We start from the raw sequence: 20,758 nt of genomic DNA on the forward strand, positions 1-20,758 counted from the left end.
ACACACAGCAGAATCAGAATCCAAATCGTAGTCAAGACAAGCAATGTTCAGATAAACCGGGGTTTTAGAATTTGATCTTACAATAATAAACACTAAACAGATTCAGTACACTCAGAATATCTCTCTCTCTCCGGTACGACACCTTTTCACAACCCTACAACAAACGACGGCGATACATACAATAGCAAGAAACAGTTAATCAGAACGTTAGCGCAACACAACGGTATGAAGTCAACGAGGCTCAAAGGCACCAGATGAGTGTTTGGGGCGGTCCTTATATCTGGGTAGGGTGTCACCATCACCAATCACCATCTCCAGCTGGTTAACAGAGGCCACACCCATCTGGAACACAAACATGTCGACACATGAGCAGAGAGATCGAATACATACAAAAACAGTGCACAGATGCATAGACTATCTTAAGGTCATAACAAACTTGGTTTCCCAAACTGGGTTTGTGAAGGAAATGAAGGGGGTTTATGAGTTTAATGAAAGGCTAATAATTAATTAAATAATAAAAATGTTAAATTAAAACAATTTTAAAATGAATGAAAATAAAACGCTTACTGAAAAAATTAAATATTTATTTGTTTACCTGCATGCCATGTGACTATAACCAATGTCAGAGAACCGGAAACACACGCAAATGTGATGCTTCATTATTAAAATACTTTAAAATCTCAGGGGTCCTTCAAATAAAAATATATTAGGTGAAAGAGGATTAGATTAGTGATGCACGATATTGGATTTTTGCCGATATCCGATATGCCGATATTTTTCAACTCATTTTGGCCGATACCAATACTGAAATATTTCCTTTTGTTTGGAAACAACACCAAGTCTCTCCTGTGCAGAAATTATAAGCAAAATATTTTTAACTTTGGTTCGTTTTTAACAAGAACTTATTTGTTAGAATTAAATAGTAATGAAGTTCTTTTATAATAACAGTACATGAAATTTGAAAATTTGAAAATAACTATAAATAAACTATATATATATATCAATCGCTGCATTTTTCCCCCAGAAAGAAGCAGTGTTAACCCTAACATTTTAAGATTTAACATTTGTAGATGGTCTAAAGCAAAAGAGTTGTAAAAATTCTGAAAATCTTTTAGAGCTTATGATTAGTTTAAAAAATAAAACATATTACACATTGATGAATAAATAAGCATATATAAAATTATTTAATTTACAAGTGTCATGTTTGTGATTTTTTTTCATGTAAGCTATAGCTTCTGACCTTTAAATCAAAACATACTCATTATTTTATGACATCAATTACTGCTTTATTTAATCAGAAACACAGTCTAAATGTTATTTATGTAGGCTATTTTACTTTTAATTTAATTAGAAGTAGGCCAATAGCGCCCCCTACAGATTAAAACTCCTTACTGAGCGGGCGTTAGGACCTGGGGGACCTGCACCTGCTATTACTGTTTACTCCATCATACACCGAACGCGTCCTTCTGTACGTGCTTTCACAGATTAAATGCAGCGATCCAAAACAGTGAATCTAATCATCACAGACAAAACTTTGCTTCAAGAATGAGTCACACTGCTGCCGTGATCTAATCGCTAGCACACCCTGAGCTCATGTGACTTAACGTTAAAGAAAGCAGTTACACAAATATCCTTAAATGTAAAATTTACTTAAATATGCCTTGATGAAGGAAACCATAAAATATTTGAATTCTAATTGGTTAATGGAAGTTTTTGCTGTGAACGTGACTACTAAATATAGGCTATACGTGCTTCAAAGTAGCTAACACTACTGTTTACATGTAGTAATATGAAAGATAATAAGCAAAAGAAATGTAATAAATCTTCATTATGTTATGTGCAGGAAAAAAACACGAACTTCTGCGGAGAGTAATGTTCGCATAGTAGGTGGCGGTAATGCACCTTAACGTTGGATGCCACCCGCCATAAAACATGAAGAAGAAGAAGAAGAGTAATGTTCGCGCCGCGCTGTCAGTTCGGTGGCGCTAGTAAACACGTCCTCTCTGCGCTCTCGAGTCGGTCGCGCCGCTCGGTCCATTGAGCCGCGCCTATGACAGGTCAGCGCGGCGCGAACACTTGAATACCGCGCCGTTTCGTCCCACATTTGGGTTGTTTGGCTTCCCATATGAAACACCACATGAGGACAAGGCATAATACCACACAACCGACATACAGCCAGACACGAGAACATACACCGAATACAGCCAGAACATGTTTCAACTGATCATCTGAGCATGTGACGCGGAAGTTGTCAGAATAACAACGCGGAGCGGGTTTGTATGGAGCCAGAATTATCTCAATAATAATTCACGCAAAAGACGCGATGCACACATGCGTAACCCAATTCACATGCATGAGAAATAATTCACGTGCACAAAAAATATATATATATTCACAAAAACCAATTCACATGCACAAAATAAGAATATATATTCATAAAATACGTTTCACAAATGCAAAACACAATTCACAGATGTACAAATGTGTATCTTTTGCGTGAATTATTATTGAGATCATTCTGGCTCCATAGGTTTGAGGCTGTTGAGAACGAGCAGTCTGCGCTCTGCTGCAGTGTAAAGTGAAATACACATGAGAGGATGTTGTTCTAAGTTATATTTCTGTCGTTTGACTGTACCTTTGAGCCCATGACAGCGCAGTGTGACAAGAGAGGAATCCTACGATTGAACATAGAGCTGAGGGGGCGGAGCGCAAGGCAACTGTAGCTCGCTCTGATTGGTCAGATGCGATGACGCGTGGGTTATTTATATCAGATGGCGCAATCTTGGTGAGACAGTTATTCGAGAGTAATGGAAACCTCTTTAATTACTGTGAATTCCTTAATTATTATAAGATCCCTATAACTGCTAAAGAGTTTGCAGTAGTATTTGATGCCATTCTTAGTGGCCTTATTAAGCTTGTGTCTGGCAATATATCTTCTGAGTCTATCCCCTATATGCTAATCAGTTAAGTATTAATGGGTATGAAAATTATAGATAATAAACTTAATAACTTTAAAAATGATGTAGAACCACATTATTGCCTGAATGCAAACCTTTTTGGAATTCGTTATATGCTCAGATTGAATGAAAAGAGGTCTGATATTTACCCAGTAAATAGTCTCACCAATAAAAAAGAAGTTACTTATAAAGTTATTTACTTGATTTACCCAGTGAGACAAGTAGTTGCACATTTTTTAGAGTCATGGAGACTACATGCATCTTTTGTAACTTAGAGGAAGAATCCATAAAACACTTATTTTATGACTGTGTAGGCCTATTTAACCAAATGTTTTGGATTGATATTAAAGCTGCAGTCCGTAACTTTTTTTGGTTAAAAATGATCCAAAATCAATATTTGAGCAAGTACATAACCAGCCAGTGTTCAAAACTATCGCCTTACTTTTAGCCCGATTCACAGCGGTTATCTTATAATGTTTTCTAGTTTGAGTGGTACGGGTAGGTTTCCGCGGGAAATTCGAGCATGCTGCTGCGTCATTACGTCACGTCTGTAAACATAAATAAGTTGTCCCGGCTACTAGGCTATCGCATGTGAGGATCCTGCAGGTGGCCGATCGTTTATAGCAGGGCTGTCCCAGTGGTGTAGTGGTGCCTGGAGAAGTGGGTATACTCTTAATTTATGCCCCATGACATGTGTTATAAACAGTGACGTGTAAAACTAGTCTTGTATATTTAGTTCACCCCAAAATGGGCCAGTAGTATTTGCATATTGTCACTTAACTTCTGCTGCTTGACTTCACGGAGTAAGACTCATTATGAAATTAAAATTTGCCACAGAAGAGGTGCAGATTTAGCAATAATTCAAATTTTAAAAATAGACTGCGGCAATTAACATTTTGTCAGAACCTCTAGAACATTACATGCTATTTTGTTTAGTTGTCTGTTCGTATGAGAATAATGTCGTGACTATCCATTTATCCAGAATTGATCCCCCCATCCCCACCACCTGCTGCGATATCAAATAGGACCACAGGGAGACGCCAAATTTACCTTATTTATTACAAATACATTTTAAATCACACATTCAAGAGGACACCTACCACAGGGAAAATGGCTGACAGAACCTTAAAGGGCTAGTTCCTTCCCCCGGGAGTCATAGACTAAGGGGTCATGTGGTCAATCACATGACAGGAATAAGGAAGTAAACCAGTACAAAGCAAGCAGCATGTCAAACAATCGGGGTCATTGACCAAACACCTACTCGCTGGATTGTGGAGTTGTTCATGGACTTACCTTTCCAGTATCCCACTCATTTTGGATTATCACTTTCTTTGGATTGTATATACACTGGTGGACACTTTTACCTTGGGACTTCAACACACTGGGATTCTTAAGGACTGTTTTAGGGTACGATTTAAACGGACAATCTGCTTTTAACAGCCTAAGTTATTCTAGTTTTATTGTGTTGTTTTAAGTTCCTTGTGCATTATGTAAATACACTATTTATTCATTCTACTTTTGTTGTTGTCTCATCTTTTTAAAGCACTTATTTTATCTCACACAGTTTAATCTGACCCCATTTTAAATACATGTAATTCGGCCGATAAATTACAAATGTGCTTCTGATTACAGATAGCCTGGGATTAGCCTACATAAGATTTGTATTTTAGGGTGCTTTCACACTTGGTTCGCTTGCCTGGTCTGAACCCGAGGTCGATTGCTCCCCCCTCCCCCTGCCCCCGCTGGACTGCGTTGATATTAGGGCTGCACGATAAAGCGCATGCGATATTTAACGCACATCTTGTCAGAAAGCCGGTTCTGTAATCAGCGGTAAATCTCCATCACCTGCGGGCTTTCACATTGAGCAGCATTAACATATTATTTTATTTGGGTCCAAACCGCGGTTCGTTTGCATCATCAAGCCAGCTGCTGTTTTGCTTAGTAACGACGGCGCTTGCAGCGCGTCAGTCATGCTCGTCAGGAAAGTGAGTGAAACACACACACAAACACACATTTTTATCAAATAATACGTCATTAATAGCAGTTCAGTTCCGCGATTTTGTACGATTGTGTTCACATCAGCAGCGAACCGTACCGGAGTTCACATGAACCGTACCCCAGACCACCCTTTTAAGCGGACTCGGATATGGTTCGCGGGTGCGCAACCAAGTTCGGAAGACAGCGTTCACATCATCCAAACGAACCGAACTCTGACGTCAATCGAACCCGGGTGCGCACCAAAAGTACTAGTGTGAAAGCACCCTAACCAGTTCGAAGAGAGCATAGTTTGCTTTTTGGGTTAAATGAATTTCTTGGTATGAAATTCGAATGGTATGACAATTAGAGATTAGACTGTACAGAGATTGAAATCTACACACACACTATACTCCTAGCCACGCAATGCTGATGTTGTTAACATTAAAAATCTGAGAATAAAGTATAACAATAATAATAATGTGCACGGTTTGATGTGATATGAGCTAATCGATCGTTAGATTTAATCACCATTGGTAGTGTGATTTATTGTAATGCTTTTTTCCTCAGTTGGTCAGAACAAACGTGGCAGACTTGTTACTTACTTATTCAGATGACACTATACGGTGAAAATTCTTATTTGGGTCATATATTCCAAGACGTAGGCTAGAATCTGTGATTACTAAGTATAGGATTCACACCGGTGAGGTTTTCAAACAGAGATGGCGACAAAGAGGCACAACTTACAGACTGCAGCTTTGAATATCTAATATTTAAAATTTATAAATTTAAAGATTCAATTCTCTGGTAAAGATATATTTTTGTTGTATAAAAATAAGAGTTTGGAGCAAAATTTGGTGATTAAATTAATAAGTATGTATGGAAAATACCTTATAGGCCTACACAAACAAAAAATGGTCTAATAATAAACCTAACGTTACATTATTTAAAATTGAACTTAAGCATTACATTGAAGCCTTAAAAGATCTAAGAAATAAAGCACAAAAGATGTATGGAATTTTTGAATCATTTTCTTATGGAAATTTATTGTAAGCTATCCCCTGTAGTTTTTTTTTTCTGTTAGTTCCTTTGATACTATCATGAATGTAATTGATAATAGTTGAAAACACTGTGATCCTCTATATATGTATGTTGTGTTAATGTTCTTGTTATGCAATAAAAAAAAAACTTTGTTTATGTAAGCTAAGGTCCACACGATTGCCCCAACGGAGGTATCTAATGGTGGATGAAGGTTTCCTGCGTGTTCGGTCATTACAGCACGCAAAGTTATTAAATTTAGGTTAAATTCAAATCTGACTCCATTTTATTATGACCTCGCATTTGAGTTAGAATGCCAATTATTATTGATCATTTATAGGATAATTTATCTAGACATCTGATTATTCTATTTATTCTTTAATACTATTGTACTTGTTCATTCGGGTGCTCATGTCACTCAAAGATATCGCTTCGGCCGTTAGCGTATCTTACGGTCACATTCTCGTCAGTCTTGGTTATTAGACAGAGGTAATTGGCTAATACTGTAGACGGCCGCTCCTATGCATGCTCATTCTAAAAGTACTTTTATTTAGCCCCCATAGATTTGTACACACTTGAATAAAGCAACATTATTTCTAGTCAAGAGGTCACAGCCACTAATATAGATATAAGCCGACCAACATTACTTTGTTTGCATTTTTTTGGCTCCAATTTGTTTATGTATTAAAATGGATCACATTTTCATCCAACTGAATTCATTAAAAGGACAGCTTATCTTAGTAATTTCACAATATATTTAAATCAAAATATTGGCAATACTTGCATTTAACCATACGTGCACTTCTCAAAACCACAATTTTTTTTTTCTGGCATTTAGGTTAGCAAATGAAATAAGTGCATTTATTCATGTATCTTTCATAGTAGTGAAAAGGACAAGTTTGATTCAGGTGTTTTTTAAAATCCTCTTTTATTTTTTCCTGATTGTATTGAAGAGTCATCGTTACTTTCATCACACAACATGACGTTACATCAAGCCTACTACAGGTATACACTGAAACAAACACAAAGTTTACAATGTATATATGGATATGCTCTCACAACAGTGAATGTAACATTATTTGTGTTTTCCGAACACCTTCAAACTTCAAAAGTACATTTGTCCATTTAAATTTCCCCGCCCACAAATTATATGGAAGCCATATTCTCTTTTTAAAGAGTCTTTTATCTGCATTAACAATCACAACAAGTATAGACCATAGACCAAGAATGTCTCAATACATTTTTTTTACATTTCCGAACAGTCCACATGAGCCAACCACATACACAGTGTGATTTATTTGAATATTTATGTGTTTATTTGGTTTCTGTTTATGTCGTGATGCTCTTTTTTAGATGTAATTTACACAAAACAACAGGTCATTTTACACCTTGCTCTGAATGTTTCGTTTGCAGAAGTATACACTGAAACAAACACAAAGTTTACAATGGATATATGGATATGCTCTCACAACAGTGAATGTAACATTATTTGTGTTTTCCGAACACCTTCAAACTTCAAAAGTACATTTGTCCATTTAAATTTCCCCGCCCACAAATTATATGGAAGCCATATTCTCTTTTTAAAGAGTCTTTTATCTGCATTAACAATCACAACAAGTATAGACCATAGACCAAAAATGTGTCTCAATACATTTTTTTTTTTACATTTCCAAACAGTCCACATGAGCCAACCACATACACAGTGTGATTTATTTGAATATTTATGTGTTTATTTGGTTTCTGTTTATGTCGTGATGCTCTTTTTTAGATGTAATTTACACAAAACAACAGGTCATTTTACACCTTGCTCTGAATGTTTCGTGTGCAGAAGTATAGTACAATTTACATGTTTTACAGATATATTCATGTCCTTTTAACTGTGAAAATGGTTGCCAGTGCAACTGAGTAGCAGGGGGGGCATGCAATTATCAGGTTATTTTAAAACAAATTTAGCTGATTCTTTCCTTTTTGACAGAGTGACAGCAGTCATTTTTTCTCTGCCATCTATTTCTTTCTTTGTGCCACATACTTACTCCTACAAGAGTAACTGTTTTCTAGTAAAAAGGATCACAATGTATGAATGAGCGAATAACTAAATAGCATAGATAATGGCAGGTGATCTGGTTTCCCTGACATACATCACAGTCAACAGCCCTAATGAATTACAAACCTAGGGTGTTAGAATGAATGGCTTTCTTAGTATTGTAATTAAGCCCTTATAGCGATGCATATATCTCCCCTTGGTGCGTTAACTCTATGCTTTCCTGAGGTGAATAGGATCAAACACACACACACAGAAGAAATAAATAAATAAAAGATCTCTGAGACGCAAGACAGAATGACAGCTAATATAGTTCATATTGCAGGCAGTACAAACAGACTCCTCGATTTGCTTTCCATTGAGTGTTTTAGGTGGACTATAGGTGCTATACATTGCTATATAACTGCTCGTTTTACACTCTCTTATATGCCATCTCGTATACATTCTAATCCATTTACATAATATAGTGCTATTTATTTATTATCTATTTGAAAAAATAAATATATCCGAATATATGTAAACCAATGTAATTTGTGACGTAACTCAGTAGCTGTAGGCCGTGTCGTTGGGTTTCCTCTCAACTCAAGAGCTTTTCTGACCGCACAGATATTACAGTGTGTGGTAATGCAGCGAGGGGTCCAAACGGGGTTCCCAAAGTCTTCAAATTGTGCGATAACTCAAGATTTCCCACGGCCTGTGGAAGGGCAACCACAGAGGAGGATCATTTAAGACCAGATAAATGGGCAGCCCTTCAAACTGTTTTGTTTAATATTTCTCAAATATAACCTCCTTATATATATTTTTTTTTGATGTCTGCTTTATTGTTATCATATTTGTAGTATGCTTTAGATTTGTAATTTCTTTTAAGTATTGCACCAACTAAGCATCATGAACGATGGTGACCCCATCATATGCCGTTCATCTAGCAGCAACCGTCCATGGATAGTGAGAAATGATTGACGTTTATGTTAATCGCTATGGCTAATTGGCTCCATTTCAAAACAGTGCCACAAAATGGGAAACATGCCACAAATATGGGAAACAAAATTTCCATTCAGATTTATAGTATTTACATTACAGTTTATCTTATACAAACAAATCAGTAACATTTTTGAAGCTACTATCTAGTTATTCTTGGATTTAGTTGTTTTATTTTGTTTCAATACTCTGACAACCATTTTTCTCAGCTGAGAAAATCATTGCATAGAAGGTCTGAAATTAAAAGTCCTCTGACCAAGCATTTCTTTTCCTGTTGTTGATCAGATTTTTTTCTTTTTCTTTTTTGAATGATAACAAATGTAGATGCATACATACACACATCCAAAATCATTCACACATACCATTAGAACATATAGCAATATCAAGAATTTTTTTTTTCAGAACATGCAATCTTTACTTGCTTAAAAGTTCCAACATTCCACTAAGCAGCTCTCTTATCTTCAACTAGCCTTGTGTTTTTCTTATTTATTATAGTTATTTAATTAAAAAAATCTTTTAAAACAAAACATGGCTTTGACACCTAATGTGTTATTATGAGAGACTGGGCATCACTTTTTAATGACTTAATAGACAGTGATCCTGAACCTTACAGATATATATTACAGGTTTACAGACAGCTATCACTCTTTTGACCACTACTGTAAAAACATCTAACAATTGTGCTCTTTAATGACTGACGGCCATCCACTATTGCTTTTGATCTTTTTTTAAACCGTCAAACAGAAAATTCAACCTATATATATATATATATATTAAAAAGGCTGTAAACAAGTTACAGAGTAACAATGGATTTAAAACAGTAATAAACAAACAAAGGAACTCAATACAATAATTAAAAAATTAAAAAAACACGAATTAAAAAATATAAATAAACTTCAGTCTATTTTTTTTCTATATACAAACAATGTGGAAAAAAATAAATAAATACCATGAATAGAAAAATATGTTAAACACTCTACAAACATAGCAAGGCGACAATAGAACAACAAAACAAAAAGATAATGCACAAGATTTCAACTCGCCAGTGCTGTGCAATGGTTGTAAAAACACCCCATCTGCAGCCTGAGGGCAATTTCTTAATACTTTGGAAAGGACAATGAATAAAAAAAGACCTGATTGGTCAGAACCTGACATTGTTTTCCAAGTGATGTCTTATGTGATGATCTGAGTCTTATGTTTGGGCTTGTTCTAGAATTTCTTTCGTCCTCTTCTTCATATTCTCTCTGCTGGAGTATAAATGCACAAATCCTCTTTGTCAATCTCTCATTGATATTGTGAACAGTGTAAGGTCTTGGATTACATGCATTCCTTGTCCACTTTACACTTTTAGAGCACATAGCAAGAGAATGAAGAAAAAAGACAAAAACAAACAAACAGGATTTTTTTTTTTCATTCTGGAATGTTGAGTTAAAGGACTTAGCATAGAGATGTGTGTTATAGTTACCACGTTCATGATTTTCCTTTTTTTTTCTTCTTTTAGGAAAAACCTATGAAGTTTTTCTAAGTGTCCTAACATTGCTATTTCTTCCGTTCCTGAGAGGGGAGTGAAAAGTATTTCCCAAGTAACAAGAGAAACACGGAATCACACTTCTCCGTAAGTCACTCGCTGTGCTGCTCTAATGAGAACATGTCAGCTTGTTTTCAGAGTAATGCACACACAGGTTTCAAGATTTACTGTAGGCATTATCAAGTTACACTGATTGACCTGTTGAGTTTGTTGATATTGTGCGACTGGAGTCATCGCTCTCCGCTGCCTTCATGTACTGTGTTCTGTAGGCCAGGAGGAGCAGGTTGTTTGGAGCTGTCATGCTCAAAGTTGGCTGTTAATATCTTTGGCCATGCTGTTCGGTTAGAACACAGACACAGAATTCCCAAATAATCTGTGAAGAACAATATGGGATACAAAGAAGGCATTACAATCCAATGAAACACATTTTTTTTCAAGGTGAAGTGTGTAATGTCTGTTCCATTGGTATAAACAAATGGAATGACAAAAATAATGACTATTTTCAAACCTAACATTTCCCCTCTTTACCATCTGACCCACCCAGTGTACAGTGAACATACTTTTCAGGGGTCAACATAAGGATGACTTACTTATGGTTAAATCTGTGTATTACACTGGGATAAGAGCTGGAAAAAAATACACACTTCACCCTTAAATGTTGTATTACAGACAGTTTATAGGTGGCTTCTGTGTTCTGAACAGGGACCCAAGAGTCAGTCTGCTGTGGATCTTTAGTTATGTGAAGCATAAAGAGACATTTCTGAGACATTGAGTCATTTGAAACAATGCAAGAAGTGATGTAACAAAGTTAAGAAGAGTTTAATTTTATTGCAACCCATACTGAATGTTTTAGCTCACGAGTCGTGTCCTGTCAGGTCCTGTAGTGGAGTGCCAGCAAGATGTTAAGTTAATGTTACTGTCAGTAGCTGCATTTCCATTACCTTTCAAATTGCGCAAATTGAAATTGTGAATTGAAAATACACCCAATGGAAACACGTCAATTTCACAAAAACTCCCACATATCACAAAAAAAAGTTTTTACGCTCGCAAGAGGTGGTTTTTCAGGCAATTTGAAAAACTGCAATGGAAACATTTTTTTTTGGTGCATTTACAGGTCACCTGGCATGCATAAAAGTCACTCCAAGAAACCTCACATGTGGCCGCTCTCAAGTATAAGGGGTATTCCTTGCCAATAATGCTTGGATGGATAATCCCTTATTTACACTGCATAACGGCTCCGACACAGCCACCGGAGCTGATCTTAGCCACTCTAGTCAATACTTGATTTGATCGCAACATATAATCATTGCTGTTAATAGTGTTCACCGTCTGTTTGATTACATGACATTAACTAACTGCTTGAATTTTACCGTACATTTCTGCCATATGGACATCAACTTGAGATAGTTACCACTGATAAGCTATTACTAAATATAATGTAGAAACTTTAATTTTCTGTAAAGCTGCTTTGCAACGATTTGCATCGTGAAAAGCGCTATACAAATAAACTTGAATTGAACTGAATACTTGGTGTTTATACCAGCCACACCGCTGCACATTTCAGAGGCGTCCCGGAAGCAGCTCTCCGCTTTTTCGCTAAAGATACATGCCTACGTCTCCTTTGATTAAAAATAATGGCTGCGATATACAGTACGTAAACCTACCAGCATCCATCGCCATGACTTATCGCGAGAGGAAATAATGACATTTTAGTTGCATAACATCGGTTAATGGAAACGGTGTCATTTTACAATAGGTTTTTTTTATCAACATTTATAAAATATCGCAAAAGTTTTGCGCAAATCTGTAATGGAAACACAACTAGTGATTTCACTGCTTGATATGATTTGTCTATGTCAAATAAATGGCAAAGGTGTTGATAACAAAAGCAACAGTTCCCATTTAAATTTTAGCAATACAATATATTTCTTACATGCAATTTCAGGCATAAAGCAACTTCAATATTACCGCCACATTAATCTGTTAAACGATATTATTCATTAATGCTATACAATGCTACAAAGGAGCTACCATAATCGGTTAACAATAACAGGTTCATTACTTTTTTGGCAGTTCAATAACAATTAAAAGTAAGGAAGACCAAGGTTTGTTGTAATAAGGGTAAGTTTTAACTTAATAGTAAATTTAACCAATTAAAAACTGTCCAGAGGCAAGAAATCCCTATCATAAATGATCACCGCACTCCTGAGCTGACCGTAAGGGCCCTATCATACACTCGGCGCAATGCGGCAGCAGGCACGACGCAAGTGTTTTTTGCTAGTTTCAGCCCGACGCAGTTGTCATTTTCACGTCCTGTACCTTTAAATGTGTGCACCCATGGGCGTGCTGGTCTGAAAACGAGGTGTGTTCAGGCGCATTGTTGGCACGTTGCTATTTTGAGGCAACTGAAATAGACTGCGCCATTGACCAACTAAAACCTGGTCTAAAGTCTGGCGCAATATTTTTTCTTTGTTATTTAAAGAGAGCGTTAGTAATATGCGCCTATAGGCGGGTGCACAACGTGCTTATACACACAGAGACGCGCAGCAGCACACAAACATTTTTAAAAATGAAAAATTACATTCCGCCGTGTAAATAGTGAACCCGCCATGGCGCGAGCGCAACTGGCTTTTAAAGGGGATGGGAGACGAGACTCTGATTGGTTTATTGCATGTTACGCCCAAAACACACCCATTATTCATTAAGAGAATAGGGACAACCCGTTTAGACCATGCGCCGGGCGCACAGACCGTTTTTCCCGTCGTTAAACTAGCAAAAGTGGATTCGGACACGCCCTAAGTGCACCTGCGCCGTGCGCTTTAGACTATGCGCTTAGATCGTTAAAATAGGGCCCCTGGTCTAAAGTCAATGGCACAGTATTTTTTATTTAAAGAGCGTGTTAGTAATATGTGCCTATAGGCGGGTCCACAGCGCGCGTACACTCTGCTTATTACACACATAGGGACTCACAGCAGCACACAAACATGCCAAATATTAAAAATTAAAGGAATACAAAGTAAAAGATTATTATTGTGTAGGCTAAATAAATATAAACATGCCTACATGTCATAATGGATAGTCATTGCATGTATCAGAATTAGGCTACCTATTTGCTCGCGCATGAGCAGCTCGTTTCATCTCTGGAGACGCGCTCAGTCTTTACGCTTGCAAATTCCGCCGTGTAAATAGCGAATCCGCCATGGCACGAGTGCAACTGGCTCTTAAAGGGAATGGGAGACAAGACTCTGATTGGTTTATTGCACATTACGTCCAAAACACACCCATTACTCATTAAGAGAATAGGGACAACCCTTTTAGATCATGCGCCGGGCGCACCGACCGTTTTTTCCGTCGTTAAACTAGCAAAAGTGGATTCGGACACGCCCTAAGTGCACCTGGCCATGGTGCGCACCTACACCATGCGCTTAGATCATTAAAATATGGCCCTAGAAGTTGTATGTCTCTGTAGGAAACTATAAAAGTTTTTTTTTGATTTACAGGTCAAAAAAAAAAGTTTACAATTTTGGCATAGGAAAAAAACAATTGTTGCAGATAGATGTGAAGAAGAACACTCCCAGGTCTCCACTAATAGCTGTTTCTCACAACAGCAACACGTTCACAAATTTTAAAGCTTAGTATTCAAACATCTTTTCTAGCAGGGATGGTTGACCAGTTTTTTCCATTGACTAGTGTAGGAAGCAATAGCTGTCTCATGCTCTCTCTGCTCAGATCCAGTTAATTTTATGGATTCCCATGAACCACCTCTGCTACACTGGCCTACAAACACAGTTTAGGACATTCAGGCCTTATTTGCAATTCCCTTTTCCTCCTACCAATTGGAATAGGAATGAGGGAATGTGAGGGTGTGCCTGCCTGCCTCTCCCTTGACCAGCTGCAAACCAGCATTCAGTTGTTCCAGTGAAGAACTAGATGCCTAGTCTTTGGTTACAAATGAGCAGGACCATTGTGCCCTAGGATGACACATTATCATCACATCCCCAGTCTCACCATTCTCAGCTCTCAACTCTGCGGCTAATCAGCATCAGCCCATTCATGGGAAGTCATACATAGCTATCTCCATGTGAATAAAGCATGTATTTTAAAGTGGATGGACAGTGTGAAAAAGTTTAAGTGTAAGTGAATAAGTAACTTGCCAACCCCTGGATTAAGACTGTCATTTTTATATTTCAGAATTTCAAATCATAAAGTTACTTACTGTCTGGCTTTCAGAGCGAACAGTGTTGTCGCCTTTGATTTATGACCCAGACCTAAAGTCCTGTGATTCCAGTCCTGGTTGGCTTTAAAACACACACACACACACACACACACACACACACAAACAATACAAATTCAATTGTAAATGTTATAAAAAAATTGCAATATCGCCAACTATCGACAACAATAATGAATACTTTCATGAACAGTTTGTTTTCATGATATAAAATTACTCATAATGTCATGTATGTTTTTGTTTATCTTTCATAGGTTCACTTCAACACTGTGTCAGTAGCTGGTGTGACGATTGGCTGAAGCCCATATACAATCACAACAATTCATTGGCAGATATTGCTTGAAACGGTCTCTTCTCCATGCTGCTCGCTCTGCAGCTGCAGAGGCACCGCATGGGCTGGCATTTCAACCTGAAGCTATGGAGCGCAAGCCTTCGGTTTTCTCTCTCGTGCTTTCTCCTGATTGCGTGCTTAATATGTCTCAGTGGAGTTTGCATACGAGGATTTGTGTCCGAGTTCAGAAACTCGTAAAGTGATCTCTTTTAGATTTAATGTGCTATCTGCCACCACATCTGACTTCGAGGAGTTCAGGCCACCCTTTGCCCTTCTTTAGCTTATACAGAGCTTTTGCATGTACTTTCTCATGCTGTAGACAGGCTTTAGCTGGATTGGGATGAGTCTGTCCAGCCAGGGGCTCACTCCAAGTTGGATGAGTGGTTGTTAGCAGGCACGCATTTGCTCTGTAAGCCGCTGCCGTGATTTTAGGATCCATTGTGAGATCTCAGGGTCCTGGAACCAAGCCTTCCCTGCACGGATTACTAATTCGACTGCCTCTGTTTTCACAGCCATTTTTGAGATGGCTGAACAGGGGTATTTAGAGATGCTGGCAATGGAAGAGCCATTAGTGGCTCATCTCTCACCATCGACAGCCCTCTAATGGAAACTGAGGCCTAATATACTGTTCAAAATGTGTAGGACTATGTCTGCTTTAATCAGAAAGTCCTGTATAGCTGCTGGTTGAGCAAGTGTGCTGCTGCACACCATGACAGTCCTGAAGGGTTCCCAGCTGAAGGTCCTTAAGGAGATGGAAGATGGTGTCTGCTTGTCCCCTGAGGCAATCAAATCAATCAAGGCAATCTGAGAAATCGCTTTGTGACACTAAGCACATGGCTAATGCTATTGGTCTTTTGATGGTGGGTTTGGACTGAATGCTATCTCTGGCTAAGAATAAAATATCCTGCTAGATGCTTTGATTTTGGAGATGCTTCCTGCTAGATGCCAATAAATTGGTGTGATTTAATACAGGTCTCAGTCAATCATCACACCAGAGGATGTGCACCTAATGACAGCTACTGACACTTGGAAATAAGGTTACATATGTAACCAAGAGGTTACCAATGTAACCAAACCATCCAACTCTAATATGCTATATATAATTTTTAACATATACTTACCAGAACAACCAGACAGCTTCTCTCCCTCTCACTTTCTTTCATGAGTTGTCTTCTCTTTAAATTAAAACATAATAGGGAAACTTCATAGGTTTTTCCAGTGCAAAAACATCATCTGTCATTTTAGACGCCCTAAAATAACACAGAAACAATAAGAATAATCACTGTGAAGCTAAAAATATGCCACCTTGTTACAATACACTCTACTCAGTCAGCTGCTCTCTTGCTCTTTCTTTCTCTCACTCTCTCTCATTCTCTCTCTGACACACACGCATACACACACAGGTGTTAATTTTTGGGTAAATTATTTTAAAGCATGTTTATTTATTACAGTTACAACATGGGCAATGGTAAGTGTCTAATAACTGAAAATCAACTGCACCCACCTTTAATTGTACTACCTCACCACAAGGAGGTGAACTTTTTGCCAAATCCAGAGATGGCTGTGCAAATCACAAAGTAAAAGAGAAAACAGTGAGAATAACATTGGTTATAAAAAGCATTGTGTCTGTACAAATAATAAACATTTGTTTTTGTAAGAAAAAAAGATTTAAGAAAAGAACAATAGTTAATATTGACCCATGTCAGGCCCTGTTCTATGGGGGTGCTAGAGGGTCATAAGCACCCTCAAACAAAATCAATAGCACCCTCAGTTAGAGCTGTAATACTGGCATTTCATTGCAGATTTGGCAAAATAGCCAGAGCATTATGATTTGCGCTTTGGAGATTGGTTTCTATTTCAACATGTTTGTGCAGCATTGAGCAGTGTAGCCAAGTTTTTATTCAGGTGTGTTCAGCACAAATCATCTCATTATAACAAAGTTTAGGCATGATGTAAATAAGAGATTCGTTGTGCAGCATAGAGAACGTCATTGATTATAATGTAACTTTGTGAGATCGCAATGAACCTTTTAGTGATTATGAAGGGAGCGCACTTTGTGGCATTACAATATATGATATATATATAAAGAGTGCTCCCTTCATAATCACTAAAAGGCAGTCACTCATCTTAGTTCATCGCGATCTCACAAATTTACGTTATAATCAGTGTCTTATTTTTGTATTTGTATTTGTATATACAGTGGGTACGGAAAGTATTCAGACCCCCTTAAATTTTTCACTAAATTCAATTATATATAATAAATTATATATAAATTAGCACCCTCACTAATTTAAGAAGCACCCTCAGTGATTTGATTCTGGAGCCGGGCCTGACCCATGTACTATTTAAACTAGTCTGTTAATAATAACTGACCAAAAATGCTAGTTATACCTTGGAAACTCTCTGCTCACCTTCTCCTAATTTGCCAGCTTGCTCTGCAGCTCCTCCAGGCAAAATTTTAGTCAGCATGCTCTCTCCGTCTACACCCGGCTGACCTGCAGCTGCACTGCCAATTCCACCAGGCCTTGGAGCTGCTTTGGAGCCTAGAGAATTATGGAGAAGAGATTTAAGTTTACAAATGGAAACACTGTCAACAGATACATATATCCCTCTTCAATTAGGTATATAGATAGCATGGCAAATTTGGATAGTAATCCAAATTATTAATTATTAATGCTAAAGGCCGAGTACAGAGCACATTTTACACGGCAAAATTCCACAGCCAAAAAAAGGTGGGACTGGATGTGAGTTGTGAGGCCTTTTTCTGCAACACTTTATATTCTTGAACAGTGCCAGTGCCGTAATAAAGAAGTGACTAAGTAGACACCACTTGAAGGATTGCCTCATTCATTGTGAATGTTTAGCGCAACTTTAATGAAGCACCGCCTAACTGCCAACTTAAGAAACATCTATTGGTCAGCACTGCAAGGTCAAAGTTCACCAAACTTGAACCCGAATATGTACAGAAGAATTTCTGGCCCCACTTTATATTAAGTGGCCTTAACTACTATGTACTTACATCAAAAATTAAGTACAATGTACTTACTGTGTTCATATTGTATTGCAAAACACATTTGCTGCTATTACTCTGCCACCAGAAGTCCATTAGGTAAGCTTCATCATCATGAGGATTCTGACTGACGTGACTTTATTGATGAAATTTTGCCATACAAAGAATTTATCCACAACCATTTTTGCAAATGTTTCCTTTCACGCATATATGCTTTTTATTGCTCTTACTAAATATCAAGATTTTTAAGTATAATTAGACTTCATTTAGTTTAAAATGTCATTATATGACTATCTTGCTATTATTTACATACTGTGCAAAAACTCTGTTCACTATTTTTTTTATATATATATATATAATTCATTTGGTGTTCAATTTGTAGGAGCTTTTCATTGTGAATGTCTATATTATCTATCAGTGGCATAAGCACAATATTATTTTTAGCTGGACCTGAGCAAAAGTGAGTGGGCACTTTCACTTCAATATCCTACATATTCTTATAGCCAAAAACAAACTGACTTGATATTCCAGCCGTTTCAATCTTCTGTTCTCTTTATTAAAAAACAGAATTCATAGTAAAACACACACACAGCAAAAACTACCACTGTATATGATTTTTCCCAACAAAGTAACTTGTGAGTGACAGTACAGAAGCCCTAAAAAGCTATTTTTCCCCCCCTTGTTTTCTTGTGATCTCAAAATAAATAGTTGTTTTCTTGGCATAAAGTCACCCAACAGCAATGTGAAAGACTAGTGGAGAGCATGCCAAGATGCATGAAAGCTGTGATTGAAAATCAGGGTTATTCCACCAAAAAAAAATTTGATTTCAAACATTAGTATTGTATTGTTTAAAAATGAATATGAACTTGCTTTCTTTGCATTATTTGAGGTCTAAAAATACTGCATCTTTTTTTTTTTTGTTATTTTGAACAGATGTCATTTTCTGCAAATGAATGCTGTAAATGACAATATGTTTATTTGAAATTAGGGAGAAATGTGGTCGCAGGGTTGCAGTGGTCTAAATTTTTTTCCATAGCTGTATATAAATACAGTAGCAGATGTAGACAGGTGGAGCTGGGGTAGGTGGGAGGCTTCAGAGAAGCTCTGATAGCGTGCTGCATGACCAGCTTAATAACAAACATTAAACCAGGCTATTTAAATGAGCAAGCAAGCAAGCTCATTCGCTGCCAGATCAACAGAGGCCATTCAGCTTATGCATTTAGTCAATTATATGATTGCTAGTAGATTGCATGTAGCCATCTAGTTGCATGACTAAACTACATAAGTGGCATTGTTTCTTATAGGTCTCTTTGTCATTGAAGTTTTAAAAATCATCATACTTGTTTATTCCTGGTATTTAGTGAGAGCCATTAATGAGCACCACGGTAAATATTTGGTACAATTACCACAAACTAAAGCCCCCCTTAATGAATGTTTCTGACCCATTTGAAAAGGTTAGATATTTTTCCAATTCTAATTTTCCCAAAAAAAAACAGCACAATACAACCATGAAGTGTATACATAATGTGTTATATTTCAGAAGCAAAAAATCTTACTGTTCTTTGATTGTGCTTTGAGTATATCTAGGCCATGTTGAAGTCGTTTAAGCACAATTACCTATTCCAGTAAGTGGAGGTTGGGCTGTTTTGGCAGGTTGGCTGGGGACTGCTTTTGCTCCAATAGCAATGGCAGGGGTGGGCTCTGGTTTAGTCTATTGGAGACAAGAGACACATTGTCATAAATCACACTTACTGTATTCATATCTTAAAACTGTTTCTTGTATTTTGAGTTAAAGTTTATTTAAAGTGATAGTTCACCCAAAAATTTAAATTCTAATTAATTACATTAATTACTCATTAGTGAGTCATTAATTACTCACTCTCATGTTGTTCCAAACCCGTAAAACACAAATTAAGATATTTTTGATGAAATCCGAGAGCTTTCTGAGCCTCCATAGACAGCAAGGGTCCTACCACATTTACGTGCAGATCAAAGCACGCGGATACGTCGTGGTACTCTCTAAAATTGCACTAGGGTGACGCAGAGGAGAAGAATTCTTGAATAAAGTTATTATTTTAGTTTTTTGTGTGCACAAAAAGTATTCTCGTAGCCTCATAAAATTACAGTTGAACCACTGATGTCACATGGATTATTTTGTCAATGTTCTTGGTATCTTTCTGGACCTTGAACGTGGTAGGACCCTTGCTGTCTATGGAGGGTCAGAAAGTTCTTGGATTTCATCAAAAATATCTGAATTTGTGTTCCGAAGATAAACGAAGGTCTTACAGGTTTGGAACAATATGAGGGTGAGTAATTAATGACAGAATTTTCATTTTTGAGTGAACTATCCCTTTAAATTTATATTTATGTTTCAGTGAGGAGTATGAGTGTGACTTATAAATGAGGAGCGCCATAGGGTTAAAGGGGTGGTTGACTGTTTTTTTTCTAGGCTTGATTGTGTTTATGGGGTGCAGTCTAACATGTGTTAATGCTTTGTTTTAAAAAAAAAAAACGCATTATATTTCACATAATTTACCTTTATTCTACACCGCTCTGTCCCTTCTCCTATAAACACGCTGATGATTTCCTGGTTTTATGAAGCCCCTCCCTCAGAAATACACGATGGGCTCTGATTGATTAGCTGGCCCAGTGTGTTGTGATTGGCTAAAC

At 37.3% G+C, this 20,758-nt stretch overlaps 1 protein-coding gene across 1 annotated transcript in view; it reads right to left on the reverse strand.

The window, feature by feature from the left end:
• Positions 1-9,925: 9,925 nt before the first annotated feature.
• Positions 9,926-20,758, reverse strand: part of LOC107718261 (protein bassoon-like) — a 75,457-nt gene continuing 64,624 nt past the window's right edge. Inside the window, exons 9-14 of the mRNA XM_016525257.1 lie at positions 19,706-19,799; positions 17,490-17,621; positions 16,583-16,639; positions 16,200-16,328; positions 14,733-14,814; positions 9,926-10,889 (exon numbers count right to left, since the gene is read on the reverse strand). Of these exons, the coding sequence (XP_016380743.1) occupies positions 16,599-16,639; positions 17,490-17,621; positions 19,706-19,799 (267 nt within the window). The 3' untranslated portion in view covers positions 9,926-10,889; positions 14,733-14,814; positions 16,200-16,328; positions 16,583-16,598. The remainder of the gene's footprint in view (positions 10,890-14,732; positions 14,815-16,199; positions 16,329-16,582; positions 16,640-17,489; positions 17,622-19,705; positions 19,800-20,758) is intronic.

This window comes from Sinocyclocheilus rhinocerous, unplaced genomic scaffold (assembly GCF_001515625.1).
Source record: "Sinocyclocheilus rhinocerous isolate Xijiao unplaced genomic scaffold, SAMN03320098_v1.1 scaffold1474, whole genome shotgun sequence".
Lineage (NCBI taxonomy): Eukaryota > Metazoa > Chordata > Actinopteri > Cypriniformes > Cyprinidae > Sinocyclocheilus > Sinocyclocheilus rhinocerous.